The sequence below is a fragment of the Squalius cephalus genome (assembly GCF_949319135.1).
Source record: "Squalius cephalus genome assembly, chromosome: 2".
Taxonomy (NCBI): Eukaryota; Metazoa; Chordata; class Actinopteri; order Cypriniformes; family Leuciscidae; genus Squalius; species Squalius cephalus.
This window is the reverse complement of record NC_137123.1, coordinates 18,789,990-18,805,023: the sequence shown is the minus strand read 5'-3', so window position 1 is coordinate 18,805,023 and position 15,034 is coordinate 18,789,990. Positions and strand designations below refer to the sequence as shown.

General features: G+C 37.4%; 1 protein-coding gene across 26 annotated transcripts in view; it reads left to right on the top strand.

Annotated features, from left to right (window-relative positions):
- nfixa (nuclear factor I/Xa) overlaps positions 1-15,034 on the top strand; it is a 94,126-nt gene that overhangs the window by 4,485 nt on the left and 74,607 nt on the right. For 13 of the 26 annotated variants that reach the window (XM_079857846.1, XM_079857874.1, XM_079857864.1 and 10 more), the window contains exon 2: positions 3,205-3,288. In XM_079857846.1, coding sequence (XP_079713972.1) covers positions 3,205-3,288 — 84 coding nt within the window. The other 13 variants (XM_079857868.1, XM_079857857.1, XM_079857854.1 and 10 more) reach the window with 2 other exon arrangements.

The following is a 15,034-nucleotide window of genomic DNA, read 5'->3' as shown; positions in this document are numbered from 1 at the left end:
GGTTGTTGCTGCTGTTGTTGTTTTGTCCATACAATGAAAGTCAATGTGGTCCAATGTTGTTTACAGGTTTGGAACAACATGAGATTGAGTAAATGATATCCAAATTTTAATATTTGGGTGAGCTATCCCTTTAAGCAACCACCCAGACCACCCTGTAGCAATAGCAGTGCATTAACCAATTTAGCATGGACAATCACCACTCAAATTTCCTATGAAAAATGTGAAAGTCTAGTTCAAAGGTAAAGTATGTAATTTTTTTTTAAATCTATTTTTCAAACAACATTGGCTTAACCAATGACATGAGTTTGGGGGCGGGACTACCAGTTTGTCCAAACAATAGTCGTCGAGGGTTTGAAAGTAGTTTGAAACAGACATTTATTTTGCTCTTCTATTTGGCGCTGAAATTATGTACTTCGTTCTAAAACTCCAGACCACAAAAGTGTGTGTGTGTGAGAGAGAGAAACTTCAGATTTCAGGAATTTAACCACTTAAGCATTCCACTAAACCACAAACGTATTGCCATATGCCTCCAACCCATATACCTCTCTCTCTCTCTCTCTCTCCCCCATATATGGAGGAAACCCCCTCATTTGATTCCGTTATTCCCACCAATTAAACATTTTAAACAAAGAGCTCTATTTATCGGTGAGAGCGAGGAAACTTGTCGTAATTAACACATTTACATACATCTCCATTGACTCCAATTAGGTCAGAGGCTCCCAGAGCCGCTTTGAAATGTCCCTCTTTTCTCTGTGCGCTTCGCCTCTAAAATGTTAATTAAGAAGAGGCTTGAGATTCTGGCTGAGGGCTGGCCATATGGACCCTGCATATGCTCCATATGCAAACAGCCCATATATAATTAATAGATCGCAACAGAAAAATGGGAGCTTTTGGAGGCGAAGACGAGTCTGAAGGTTCCTTCTCTCAAAATGAGTATAATAGTGAAATTCAGAGAGTTCCTCCAGGTGCCAACATAGACTTCTGTTCTCCATCTGTGGACAAGACAAATGAACGGATGAGCTCAGCACCGCGAAATACGGCCGAGTTGAGTTTGTTCAGCTGGTTTGTGTGGCCTGGCCTCACCGACGGCTTTGATTTGCTGGTTTATCTTAAAGAGATGAAGATCGAGTCAATTAAATGAAGAGAAATCGAATGAGCAAGTGGAACGTTTTCCATTTTCTGCTTCAGTTCAGAGCGAGGGGAGCCTTTGGAAAGAGCATATGGTGAAATCTGGTTAGCTGATTTCCTGGAACATGAGAGTAATCAATACCCTGAAACTAAACAAAAGTAAACACTTGAGTCAATCAATACCTAAAATCCGCATAAAGAAATCCAACCATCATTCAGAGTTTATATCAGCCATTTTGACATTTGTGGAAGTGTTTTTAAACCTTCCAATTGCGTCAAGGCCAGAACTTTTTGCTAGACCTTTGGTTAATGTTCTTTGAGCGACAGTCAGGTTTTCTAAGAAGAGCTGGAGAACAAAACATCAGTGGAAAAACTCACCTGCCATTCACTACCCCATAAAATGCTCCTTCCTACAACTTTCACTCTTCGACTCTTCTGTTTTCAACACATTTCTCAGAGCGGCGAGAGCCGTGAACTTGCCTCTGAGTAACGTGCGCTTTTTAATCGTTCTCTTTAATTACGAAAATGCATGTTTATGTTCTAATAAAGCCAATCAGCAATTGTTCCCTGCTTGAATGAGATTTTAGCGCTGTAGCTAAGACCCTATAAAAGTGAGGGAAATTTGGGAAAGCTAACGTTTCATTGGGTGGATATGAATAGGCTTTGTTATTCACCACTGCCCGAGTCTAGTGCCAATGCCTGGGACTTATTATGAGCAAACCGTGTGTGCGTATGTGCTGGAATAGATGTTGATATGTATTTATGCACACAAACGTGCATTTGTGGTTAAAGTTTATTGTTCATATTTGAACATTATTAGTGTGTGTGTAGATGGTGGATAGTTGTTGAATGAGGTCCTGGTTGGCTCACTGGAAACCTGCTGTTTTAGTCTTTCAAATGGTACTTTCTCCTTTCTTTTTCATGGAGGTGAGGTCTGCACCACTTTATACCTTAGAGACGTCTTTTTTAAAAGATTTCCGTCCATATATATCCATGCTTTCAATTCAAAAGTTCATTCACAAAATGCTCCAGACATTTTCAAATAATAACCACTGTCTTAATGCATCAAAATACATTGCATTGTATGAAATGCATCATTTGCCATAATAATAATCATATGCAGTCACCATCAACAATGTCAGCGCCAACTATGACAAGCTTTTGGAAGTTGGGCCGAAATCCATTAGGCTAGCGAGTCCCTTCAGAAATCAACTCAGTGCAGAGGTTTGCATATTAATATGGATATTACTGTATTTTAAAATCTTTTACATACTTTGTGCTACAATGCTACCATTTATTACTAAATGTTTATGCTCTTATTTATAATGTTTAGTGATTTCAGATGATGTTTTCTCCATATCACTGTAAAAATTATTTTTCATGTCGCAAATAAAACAAAGATCATTATAGAGAATGTTTTACAATAACATTTCAGTTTTAGTTCATTGTGTTATTTCCCGTTTCTTTTTATCATCCATTTCTGTGCGAGTAAATCTTACACCATTGTTTTTCAGTGTACATAAAAAAAAGTACGGAGCCCCTAAAGGGACATGGTGATGAAAAAAAAAAAAAAATTCAATGCTTTTGCGTTTTCAAATAACTCAAAAGTTTTGCGAGTGAACGCAAAGTTTCTCTGGGGAACAGAAACATTTTGCAACAGAACACAGAAGCATTGACTTATTCTTTTTCTCCAATTTCATATTATTTTTTTCCACTACCAAAGGATGAAGTTGCCTAGCTGCTGATAGAGTCAGATGGATCAATCGGAGTTCCCTATATCTATATTCAGAAAATATGCACATAATTCCTGTGATCAGGAAGGCTAAGCCTCACGAAGGCTCCACCTATGTTAATTGTGCTGCTGTCTGTTTGACGTACAAACATGAGAAACTGGTTTATTCAAGAATTGAACACAAATGGAACATGGAGAAGCAATAAGAGTTATAGACCACGTGATTGATAGAGGTATATTCCAGTAAAGTTTCATGTTTCAGGCTTTGCCATGCAGCTCTTTGTCAGATTTATCTGTAAGAAGTAAGACTAAATTTGCTCTATATGTTTTGTGTTGTATTACAGGCCACAGAATCGTATCTGGTGCATGAAGGTCCCCATCGAGCCCCGGGCATCTCAGAGTGTTTCCTAGTGCCTGAATCCTACAGGGTACAAGCAATTTTCCTCTTTCTGTCCGTGTTATTGTTGTTCATTTTCTTTTTTTTCTTCTATAAAACGACTGTAACCGGATGAATTGAACTTTGATTTCTTTCTCATGGCTGATGTAATTAATCTGCTTTCATGCCAGACTGAGTTGGACTTCAGATTGTGATAAGATGAGTTGGAATCAGTAAAGCAAACTTTGATAGAGCAGAGATATTATCTATACGCTCCTAAAAATAAAGGTTCTTGATGGTTCCATTCAGAACCTTTGACATTCATGGGATCTTTCCATTCCACAAAAAGTTCTTTATAGTGGAAAAAGTGTTATTTGGATTATTAAAATGTTTTTCACACTTCTTCTTCTTTTAGGTTCTTTGGGGAACTGTAAGTTTCTTTGGGAACCCAAAATGGTTCTTCTATTTGATCTATCCTCAGTTTCCTTTTGGAACTTTTATTTTTAAGAGCGTAATGCATTAGATTTGTTTCTGTTTCATAGCCTGTGAAGCATATTTCAAGAGAACAGTGTGTACATATGCATCATAAATCTCATCGGCCGTTTATGATCTCGTGTGCTGCGTTTATATGGTAAGATGGTGGTTGGCGTTGAGAGGAATGCCGAGTTTATGTGGAGAAGCAGCTGCAGGAATTATCTACATAAAATACCATCAGGATTATTTAATTGCCAGCCATGAGGGAAGGGTAAAAAGCAAAGTGTGTGTGTTTGTGTTGGGCTAAAACCACACACACCGACTATATCGCTTGCATATGGTTCTCTTATGCGAGTTTTAATGGAAGTTTTAGCTGCTGCAACCACAACCCGACCGTGGATCTGCTTAACAAAGAACTGGGTGTGTGCGTGTGTGTGCATGTATGTATTTGCTTGTGTGTGAAAGTATGCGTGCGCTGAAAGCAGAATTGTTTTCATGCTATTTCGTAGAGTAATGGCTGCAAGATCTGTGTGAAGCATGAAGGCTGTGGTTTGGGATTTGTGCCTTTCGATGTTGTAATGCCAACCTATGTGCCCTTTCTCTGACCTCGCTCTTAACTCTTAATGTCAGTGTTTTTCTTGTTGTTATATTGGCTGTTTTGCAGATGGATTTTATCCTATTAAAAACATACTGTGTAGGATCTCGGAAAATCATATAGCCTAGGTTTATGGGTTGCCTCTAACTGTATTTAGACCTATAACCTTATTTATAGCTGTTTTTTGCCATTAGGCCAAGGTGAATGAACAGCATCTATAAAAACAAAACTGTTTATGTGCTCATTGCATCTCAAGCAGGTCTGACATTATCAAATTAAGGGCACGTTTACACAACAACAAAGTACTAAAAATGGAAAAAAAATGTGTGAAAACAATACCCATTCACATGGATCCACGAAAACGGATTAAAAAGGCTGTAGTATTCATGCCAGGCCAGTAGATGGCGATGTCACTTTGTAAAGAATAGACTGAACACTCAATACACATGTGCATAACATCACCATTTTCACATATTTGTGTTTTTGTAGTTTACACAGAAATTATAAAGGTATCGTTTTCAAAAACTTGCACTTTGAAACCAGTTTCCAAATTTTGCGTTTTCAGGCCCCCAAAACGCAGTTGACGTGTAAATAAATGACAAAAATACATGAAAAGTTTTCAAACGGCCCCTAAATCTATTAAAATTCTGAATGGATTAGGGAACTCTTCTGAACTCTTCTTTGTGTCAAAAAAAAAAAAAAAAAAAAAACAAAATCAACAGATTGGTCAAATCTGTTTTCTGAACCTGTAGTGGTAATTTCTAAAACCATTGGTTACCTTAAACCCCATCGTCTGTTTTCCCACATGTTGATTAAGCTTTATGCTGGATTAAGCTTGTAGACCTGGATTAAATTGTGCAGTAATTGGTAAAACTCCTTTGTGGTGTTGGCTTAAGCGGTCTATGAGAAAGCAGTCCTAATAAAAGAGCAAGCTAATCTGCCTCTTAAAAGTTTGACAGCAGAGGCACAGCAGAGTTTCACGGCTGGAGAAGGTGCAAGATAAGCATAGTTGAGCGTGCTGCTAGGCAGCCTGGGCGCTGTGGTTTGCCACAAAACAGATGTGGATTTAGGAGACCACCCTGCAATACTGTGATGCAGGACTGGGGCCTATAGATGAGTCATAGAGGAAGAGAGTGGGGGAAAGAGGGGTTACTTACCTTCCATTACCTGATTAAAGATTGCAGGAGTATTGCATGGGGGAATGTTTAAAAGCAAATGTTTAAAAGACCATTGACAAATATTGCAGCCAGCCAGTCAGTCCTGCTGTCATTGATCAAGCTTTGCATTTTCTAATATTCGATCCTATTTTCTAAGGTTTATGTCATGTTTAATATTAGAGTCATTGACACATTTTCAATGACCAATATTTTAAAGAGCAGGGTGACCGATATATACCTAATGGACTTTTTTTTCCCCATTAGTCCTTTTTTTGAAAATGCAAATTTTCTTTTTTTTTAGTAATTTATCATTGACAAGGATTTCGAAGATGAAATAAGTGGGAATTACCACTCAAAACTGACCTGGAAACATTGATCTATAGGCTAATAGGTTATAACATGTAGCTACCAATAGTAAATGATAGTGTTGAACTGCTGTTATGGCAATTCGTGTATGTATTTACCAAACTTGTGTAGGCTATTTCATCTTTCCAATCGCTAATGAATAGCAGGCTGTCTTCTGCAAGGTCGTAGAGAATCAGAGAGCGAAGGGGGAGAGCAAGAAGGAGAGAAGTTTTTTTCTTCCTAAAGTTTGAGCTTTCACTTTCTGCTTCGAGGCGGGGTTAGCGGCGCGAGCAGCATGGAGTAGGCGAAGGGGGACGGCGAGCTATTGCAATGCAGCAACGCGGCGAACTTCCACTCAACTTCAAAACGCGATTCATTTCCCGCCTCTGAGATAACTATGTACTCTCCGTACTGCTTGACACAGGTAAAATGCATTCATTGTATTAATCGCTCGTGTCTGTGTGTTCGGATTCTGCACTGTAGGACCGTTGCCGTGTCTTGTCTTGTCTGTTGCTGCTCAACAAATGCATTACAAGTTATGCATTGCGCTTTTTAAAACATTATTTTCACGCGCGCGTTTATTTCCAACTCTCAGCTCGCGCGCGGTGTTGTTTCGGAATCGGAACTCTTCTCGTGCGTTTCATTGCACATGGGATCGAAGAGAAAATGGCGCTTCTCCCAAATCTATTTTATATAAAAGGAGATTGGTTTGACCCGAGAGGAAGCCCGACTGGTATTGTAAACAGTTCGAATTTTAGATGCCAAACTATAAAACGTTATGGTAATATTTCTTTAAGCTGTTTTCCCAAGCTGTGATGTTTCTGGAGTTTCAGGACTACAGCTCCCGTGCATGAACTTCTCCGCGCCCGAGTTCAGAGACACGACGTGACATTGATCTACCTGTCCGGAGTGAGAAATACTTCCAAAATCTGTAAAATATGCTTTTCAGGGTCGTGTTTTATTCCCCTGCAATTGTTTAGCTATTTTTATTTAGACGGAAGATAAAGAAAGTGTTAAAACGCGTTTACTTCTGACTTTTGCCTATATATGCAATAAATGTGTTGTTGACTTTATGCAATAGGCTATTATATGCATAGCCTACATCTGTATAATATAACTTATTAAATGCTATTTAAATGTTTTGTAGTTCAACATATTGATACATAATTTATGAAAAGAATGCTTGATTAGTTTATGAAGCGAGCATATCACACTGGCCTACTCTATTTTTGTACAGTAAAATCTTTTTGTTTGTAAAAAACAAAACATTAACATAGTCATAAACGTATTTTTATGATTATGCAATTAAATTATTCCCTTAAAAAGTTCCATGACAGTAGACTATTATAGGCTAAGATTCAATCCGAGCAATTCATGCCAACCTGACGGCTGACTTAATTTACCATTCAACATCTTTAAAAAAGAAAAAAAAGAAAAAAAAAAAGATTCTCTTTCTCTACCGTCTATATAGTATTACCCAATAATTGGCAAAGTGTCAAACTTTTGCAGTTACAACATATTGGATTAAACTGTCTTATAGGTCAACAAAAACTTTGCTTGGTTTTGTTCTTTGTCTAAAGCTGGCTGTAGCATATTTATCTTTTGGCCACATAAAAATATATAATGCTAACAAATATTAAGCAGTGTTTAATATGCAAATAGGCCTGTATTTGAATACAAATGTCCGTTTTTGAATCTCTGACGGCATACACTTGAAGCCTTTTTGCACAAGGTATCGGCATAGGCCTGTTATTATTATTATTTTTTTTTTTTTTTCAAGAAGCATTTGTGTTCTTCAGAGGTGTGTGAATTTTAATAAATAATTCAAAAGTAAATTGAAAATGTATTTGCAGTGTTGTGCCATATATGCGCGCAGGGGCTTGTTTGTGCTTCACGCGATCTGCGGCGGCTGGAATCTCGTGCTTCTCCCTCGCGCGCGCAGTTTGGCCCGGGTTTGTGGCACTCACTCTTTCTGGCTCTTAAATATTCCTGTATAGCAGACATTCGACAGGTCTCTAAAACAACTTTCCTTTGGGGTGAGACATAGGCCTAAATAATTGAATTCTCTAGGCCTATAGCTAATAGGCGTACCTAAACTTGTTCTTTCTCGTTCTTATAATTTCTTTATTCAAGGCTATTTCTTCATTTTTAGAGGATTTTGCTATTGGCTTCAATTTCTTGGCTGGAAATGGACCTTTCTCTTCCTCCCCAGACTGTGTCACGCCAAACTCGGTGAATCCAAAACGTGTCTAAAATAAATCTCATTTTCTCTCATTTTGCATAGGCTAATTGACGGCTCTTGGTTTTCTGGCTATTAATTGTTTCCTTGCTTATTACATTTTTTTAAAGCAAATTACCAGCTAGGCTGCCCTTTCCCCCCCAAATGTAAAGAAGGCCTGAACGGCATGCCGTTTAGTGTCTGCAATCAGTAGGCTATGTCTAATATTTTTGAAGAAGTATTTGTGTTCTTCAAAAGAAGTGTGTGAATTTTTATTGAGTAATACTAAATAAAATGGAAATTTGTTTGCAGTCCTGTGCCATATATAGCCTATACACGAAGCACGTGCTTCTGCATCTCACGGCCTATCAGCGCAGGCGTTCAGTCGCGCGCATTCGAGTCTAATTAGTATCCTAAGCTTCCGATTTTTCTATTTTTTCTGGTCTTATGGTGTGTCAAGAACAACACGTTTATTATTATTTTACTTAGCTAGCACTTCCGTAACCGTAATTCCAATAGGTTTGAATATTTCAATATTTGCTTTGCAGTAGGCTATGCAGTCGGCGAAAAGGGCGATAGAGATCCAGTTTAGAGTGAAAAGTAAACATTAGGGTCAGTGGCAAATAATGTCCGAGATAAAAAGGATTAATCTTTTATTAATCTAGTTTTAAAACACGTGGCAAGTTCTTAAAACGTAGCCTACTTTTTTTTTAATTTGTTATAGGCCTACAACATTTTTTAAAAATGCATCAAGGTAAAATATTTTATACAGCATAAAGACTACAAATATAAAATGTTTTATAAATGCAAATATTTAAAGGTTATTCTGCTTGACTTGAACTGTTGCCCATTCAAGGTCAAATTATGTGATTTTTCAAAATTTCCTCTCTGTTTTATGTGTTTGTGGCCAAACATGTTGCTATTTTGTGGCAAATACAAAGTATAAAGACTTTTATGTGGCAGTCAGCAAAATTGTATACTGATTTAAAAAAAATAAAATAATGGTAAATAATAAAAATATGCCAAATTACAATAATTTATTTTTGACTTTAAGCCTCAAATTTATTTGTTGTTGCATATTTCATGTCTTTTCCCCCCATAGGCCTAGTGAATCCGTTTGGGAAAGCAGTTTCTCACAGGAGTTGATAGATTAATTTGTCATTAGGCCTATGTGTAGCCTAATTATTAGTGTTTATGTAACGTGTTTTCTTTTTCTTAAGTGTAACAAGGTGTTTTAAACAGTGCATGCGAGCAATAAAGACCACAGCTTTATCACACTATGATTTCCTCGTCCTCGTCTGAAATCTTTCAGCCCGCGTGTTGGCATTATCGACTGGGATTTTGATCGCGGTGATAAAGGATTCTTCAAACCTTCAATCGCGCCACGTAGTGCGTGTTAAAAGGAATCCCTCCTTTGTCTCTTGTGGCTTTTGATGCGATTCAGATTGTAGGCTGGATAAATCTTGCGGCAGGCCACGTTTACGTGGAGTCAAAACTTGGGTGAGGTTTGGTGGTTTATGGGACGTTTCTGTGCCTTCATGGAAGATGGAGAAAAGAGGGAGGGTGCGATGTGTCTGTCTGCATGGTAATCCCATCAGCGTGGATGCTCTCGATCCCCATCCCACACTCACTCTATCCGGACGTTTGTTTTGTCGTCTTTCTTATTGAATTACGGTTAATTATTAAAACAAACGAGGACGCATACGGCGCGTCAACAAATGTGAACAATAACTTATGAATTATTAACGATGATAAAAGGTTTTCTGGAATGGACGGAACAGGTGGGGAATCTCAAGCTTACTACGTAATGGAAGTTAAGCATGGGTTGCCAAATGTGCAAAATGTCGTTTGGGGAGTCCAAGGGCCTCAGTCGGGGCTGTGCACATATCTCAGGACAAGTGGTTAGCATTAAGTTTTAATGTATTTTGAATTTTCTAACATTTGTCCCAGCAGGGGAGTATCTCGGATTTGAGGACATTGGGGGTTTAGCCCTGAGTCATGGCATTTCTTAAAGTTTAGCAAGTACATCTCAATAGGCTAAGTATATATATTGATATTTATGTATATTTATTTTTATATATGTAACAGGAGAGACAGATATTGATATTTTATGTGGATCCTGTGACATTATCAGTTTAGTAAACCACATTTTTCAATGTAATATCGCTAGGATTAGGCATAAATGCATTGTCGAATAATGGAAACATTTGTTCACAGAGCAGATGAGAATGAGGCTTATACTTGTATACATTATTTTCAAAAATGAGTGTTTATGTAATCTAAAATACTGGTCAGCCACATGATGCTTTTTAATACATTTAGAAAAAAATAAAAATCAGTCAGTCTGCAAGTAGTATCACTGCATCACAAACACATGCACTGTTTTTTTTTTTGTTGACGGATATCTATAATATATTATTCATATTGTGGCTATTAGGGGTGAACAATATGACCAAATTCTTATTTCACGAAATGAACCATTTTATTTCATGATAACTATATATCACAATATAATTGTGTTATGTCATCTCATTTCTCTTATTAAAAATAAGAAAAAAGAAGCAAATTACAAACAATAGGACAAATACAATATACATATAAATATAAAAATATGAATTTAACAAATTAAGTTTTTCAGGGACACTAGGTTTATTGAACATGTAGTGAGAATTAGTACAGAAATGTAATAATCAAATGTAAATATAAAATATTACATAGTCTGCGCTGTATGAATTAAATATAAATGTATTCTTATTAAAGCTAAAAAAGTGATTCAGTCAAGAGCAGTGAGTGATTTTCTCTTTTGTTTGATTCACATAAAGCAGGAATATTAGGCTGCTGTCACTTTAAGACCAAACGCACAGATCCATTACACTGATACACATCCGGTTTACACCCAACTGTTTACTTTCACCTGAGACATAACCAGCTGTGTTTACATGAATACTTCACACCATGGGCATTTTGACATAATTGCGTGTGTATTCGACCATTCAAGCGCAATAAGACGTGAAAGAGAACTGAATTCACGATCGCATGCCGAGAGACGCGTCTTTCTGTGTGTCAGTCAGCGCGAGCACCGCATTGAGCTCTTTTTCACTGCATTATTTGTGCTTAATAACACATTTTATATCATCGAGCACGTCCCAAATTCGCGAACTTTGGCAGTGTGCCAGTCAGCACAAGCTCATTTTTAAGATAGATTGCACTTATAACTCTTTTTAACATCAACCACATCCGCTCTATCTTTTCATTTATGCTTTTCATCACTCGGAAGTGTCAATAGTGCTATATATTTACATACCGCGATATACATAATATAATAAAACCTCCAACGATATGATGTACCGTGGTAACGATATATATCGTCATACCACCCAGCCCTAGTGGATATGTATATTGTTTGACAGCATAATTTGCATTTTGAATGGTCCTTGCTCAATCCGACACGCACAATATATTTTAACAGTGACTCATTCTAACACAAATCTCTGTAATGCTGGGTTAAATCGAGCAATTTCTGTTTCACATTAACCGAGTCATTTTCTATTCCACTTGTTTACTGACTGTTAACTAAGCTAAATTTCTAATTTATCAGTCGTTTGCTCTTATTTACTGGGTTCAGATGGGTGATTGGTACCCACTGCTTGAGTGATTTTAACCAAACAGACAATTAATCTTATGTGCGCTGTCAGATTGTTTGTTTCACCTGGACTGAAGTGCTGCTTTTGCCAGGCCTCACTACTCACCCTTGATAGATATTACAGATTTTCTAAACGTAACAGGGCAGTTTAACGATAATAACAAATGCTGTGTTCTTGCCCTGTCTACCTTTATTGACTTTCCCCTTTCAGTAAGGGTCTTTTTGGGACATGGCTCTGAGGGAGGAGGACATTGCGTCAAACAAGAACATCAACTGCTCTTTCCTCCAGTTTTCTTGCTCAGCCTGGCGGGGAAATCAATGATACGGGAGGCTGTAACTGGGAGAAAGTGTATGGGAAATGCAGAAAACACTTTCAGAAAGCTGGAGAGAACAGGTTGGGACCGAGGCAGCAGCCCTGGGGAACACCATTCGATCTCCATCATAGGTCATTTCTTTATGGAAAAAACATATACTCTAGCTATAAAATGTCATACTCAATAAAATGCATGACTGTAAACACTTGTGCGCCCCAAGGGTGCTGTCTAGCTTTCCTAATGTTCACCCGAACGTGTTTTTGATTACGCTGAAGCAAATAAATGATCAGTACTGATCAAGCCATAGCAAATCGGCAGACGCACCACCACATCAAGAGACCGAGCTTACAAAGAGCATCTGCATGAACATCAACAGCATTAAGAGTTACCGTGAGGTCTTTGCCTCTGTTCAGGTCTAGATCCAATCAGAATATAGTGAAAATTGTTAATATCTTCAGGTTCTTAATTCAGGAATGATTTTAAAAATCCTCCCCCGCAGCCCAGCATGACCCCGCTGCAGTTCTGCTGGCATAACTGTTTGGTGTGGTAACAATATGCTAAGTTACATTATGTTTATGTTCCTGGCAGACACAGTCTTACCAAAACGCATTAGAAGAAAATACATGTCCTGTGTTTTAGCTGGCAGATAAAGACGCAGCTCAAGTGCTATATGAAACCTCAGGTTCTAAAAAGAACAAACATTCTTTTTAGAAAAGACATTACACTTAAAAATGAAGGTTCTTTATTGGCATTAATGGTTCCATGAAGAACCTTTAACATTCATGGAACCTTTCAATTGCAAAAGTTCTTCATGAAAATAAAAAAATGGTTCTTTTAAGAACTGTTGCATGAAAGGTTCTTTGAGGAACAAAAGTTGTCCTTTAGTGAAGAAGAAAAAAAACCACAACACTTTTGGAAACTTAATTCTGTACGGAGTGTATGCAGAGCATACTGGAGAGAGTAGATCTACTCTTGCATGGATACCAGGAGGATAGTTACTCATCTGCTTTCTCTCAGAGTCTCTGTCTGTGCTTTGCTTTTTAATCTTTGTTCCTACATCTCCATCATCCGTCTCTTATTAACCGTCAGCTGTAGTTGTCGTGGAGACCAGCGCGCACATACAGTATATGCGCACGCAACACCAAACACACTTTGCTCATTATTTTCCTCATAATCACTTCACTTAGCAGCACAAGTGTGTAACAATGCCGTCTTTCACAGCGGTGACCGCACTCTTGAATATGTCTTCTCTCTTGTTGCTCATTTAAAGAGTACCAACGTTCTGGCTCAGTGCTGCTGTAATTCACTAAAGTTGTGTGTCTTTCATTGGCCAGAAATAACCAAGTTCCATTGAAAGGTCATGGTCATATTGAGGCCAGCACAAGCATATGGTTTTCCTGCTTTTATGCTAGATCGACCTTTTTTCTTTACTGTTCATTATTTAACTTTATGGTGAAAGACCTCAAGGTGAGTGAACATACATGCCTTGAGAACAGGCTATAAAAAATAGTTTGATTGGCTCTCGCGCATAGAATGAATAAAGACACTAACTGTTTTGCTTTCCTTTGCTTTGTTTTTGTTTTGTTTTGAAAATCTTCCATTGACTTTTTGAGATTGTGCCATTCAAAACCTAATTGTCTTCAGACCAGGGTCAGATATGGACCAAGATACCGTTTAATTTAATTTAATTTAATTGAAGTTTTTTTGTTGTATTATTATTTATTTTTTTGTTTTGTTAATTTAATTTGTTTTGTTAGTTTTTTATTTTTATTATTTTTTATTATTTTATTTTGTGTTTTATTTTATTTATTTATTTGATTTAATTTAATATTTTTTATTTTATTTTTATTCCTGGGTTTCTTTCTTTCTTTTTTTTTTTTTGTTCCTTTTTTATTATTACTGTACTATACTATTATATTTTATTTCCTATTCCCTTTTTATTCCTGTTTATTTCATTATTTTTAATTTAATTGTTTTATTTTATTGCTTTTATTTTTTATTTGTTGTTTTTGTTTGATTTAATTAATTGTTTTCTATTCTATTCTATTCTATTCTATTCTATTCTATTCTATTCTATTCTATTCTATTCTATTCTATTCTATTCTTCTGAGGTAGCAGGCTGCTCCTCAGTAATATTTGTATCTCAGTGTGAGGCTTTAGGATGGCAACTAACCATGAAATGAGAAAGAAAAGTCCAAGAGCTACAAAAGGGTTTTGTAAAGGGCTTTCAGATGACGGCGTGTGTGAGTGTGTTTGACGAGCCCGTGGCTCTCTATGTAGCTGATAAATGGAGGGTTTAGAACAAGTGTTTATAGTAGCACAGTAGCTGAAGAGGCCTGCTGTACCGATGGGCCTAAGACACTCAAGGTCGATTATTTCTGTCCTACAGTCTGTGTGTGTGTGTGTGTGTGTGCGCGCCTCCTGAATACACCCGTCTCAAACAGTCAGTTGGTATCTATGACCGCAGCTCTGCCAATCTAGTTATATTTTCTGTAGAGGTCTGTACTGTGAATTGTATCGGATATGCAGATGTTAATAAAGTAGGTTCAGCTGTTTTGTTTTCAACATTGCATACATCTAAAAAAACTTGCATGGACGCAAATTCTTTGCTTGTTGCCGTGGCTGTTGGTTGCTCCCCATATTGTTGTTTGGCCTTTGGAATGGATCATGTGGAGCAGTGGCGAACTGGTGCTGGCTGGGGAAAAACTGACAACAAACCTTAACATTACAACATTTTATCCTCAGAGGAAAAAAGAGTAAGAAAGGTGAATAGGTTTGCTTGACAGCAGGTGATTTTTGTACTTGTTTTGTTAGGAACTATGCAGCATAACACTCTATGCACAGATCTTCCCAAAGTCATGCAGAATTTTGCATTACTTTGCTATGAACGCTGAACTGCGATACCCATGAGTGCTGTGATCTTGGGAAAAATAGAGCAATTAGTCTTTTCTGTCGTTTATGCAAACATTCCACTGTAGTGACTGTTGAATGTACACACAAGCTCTGGGGCTCTTGCCATTTGTGAAGGTATATAAGGTCTAAAAGCGGTATA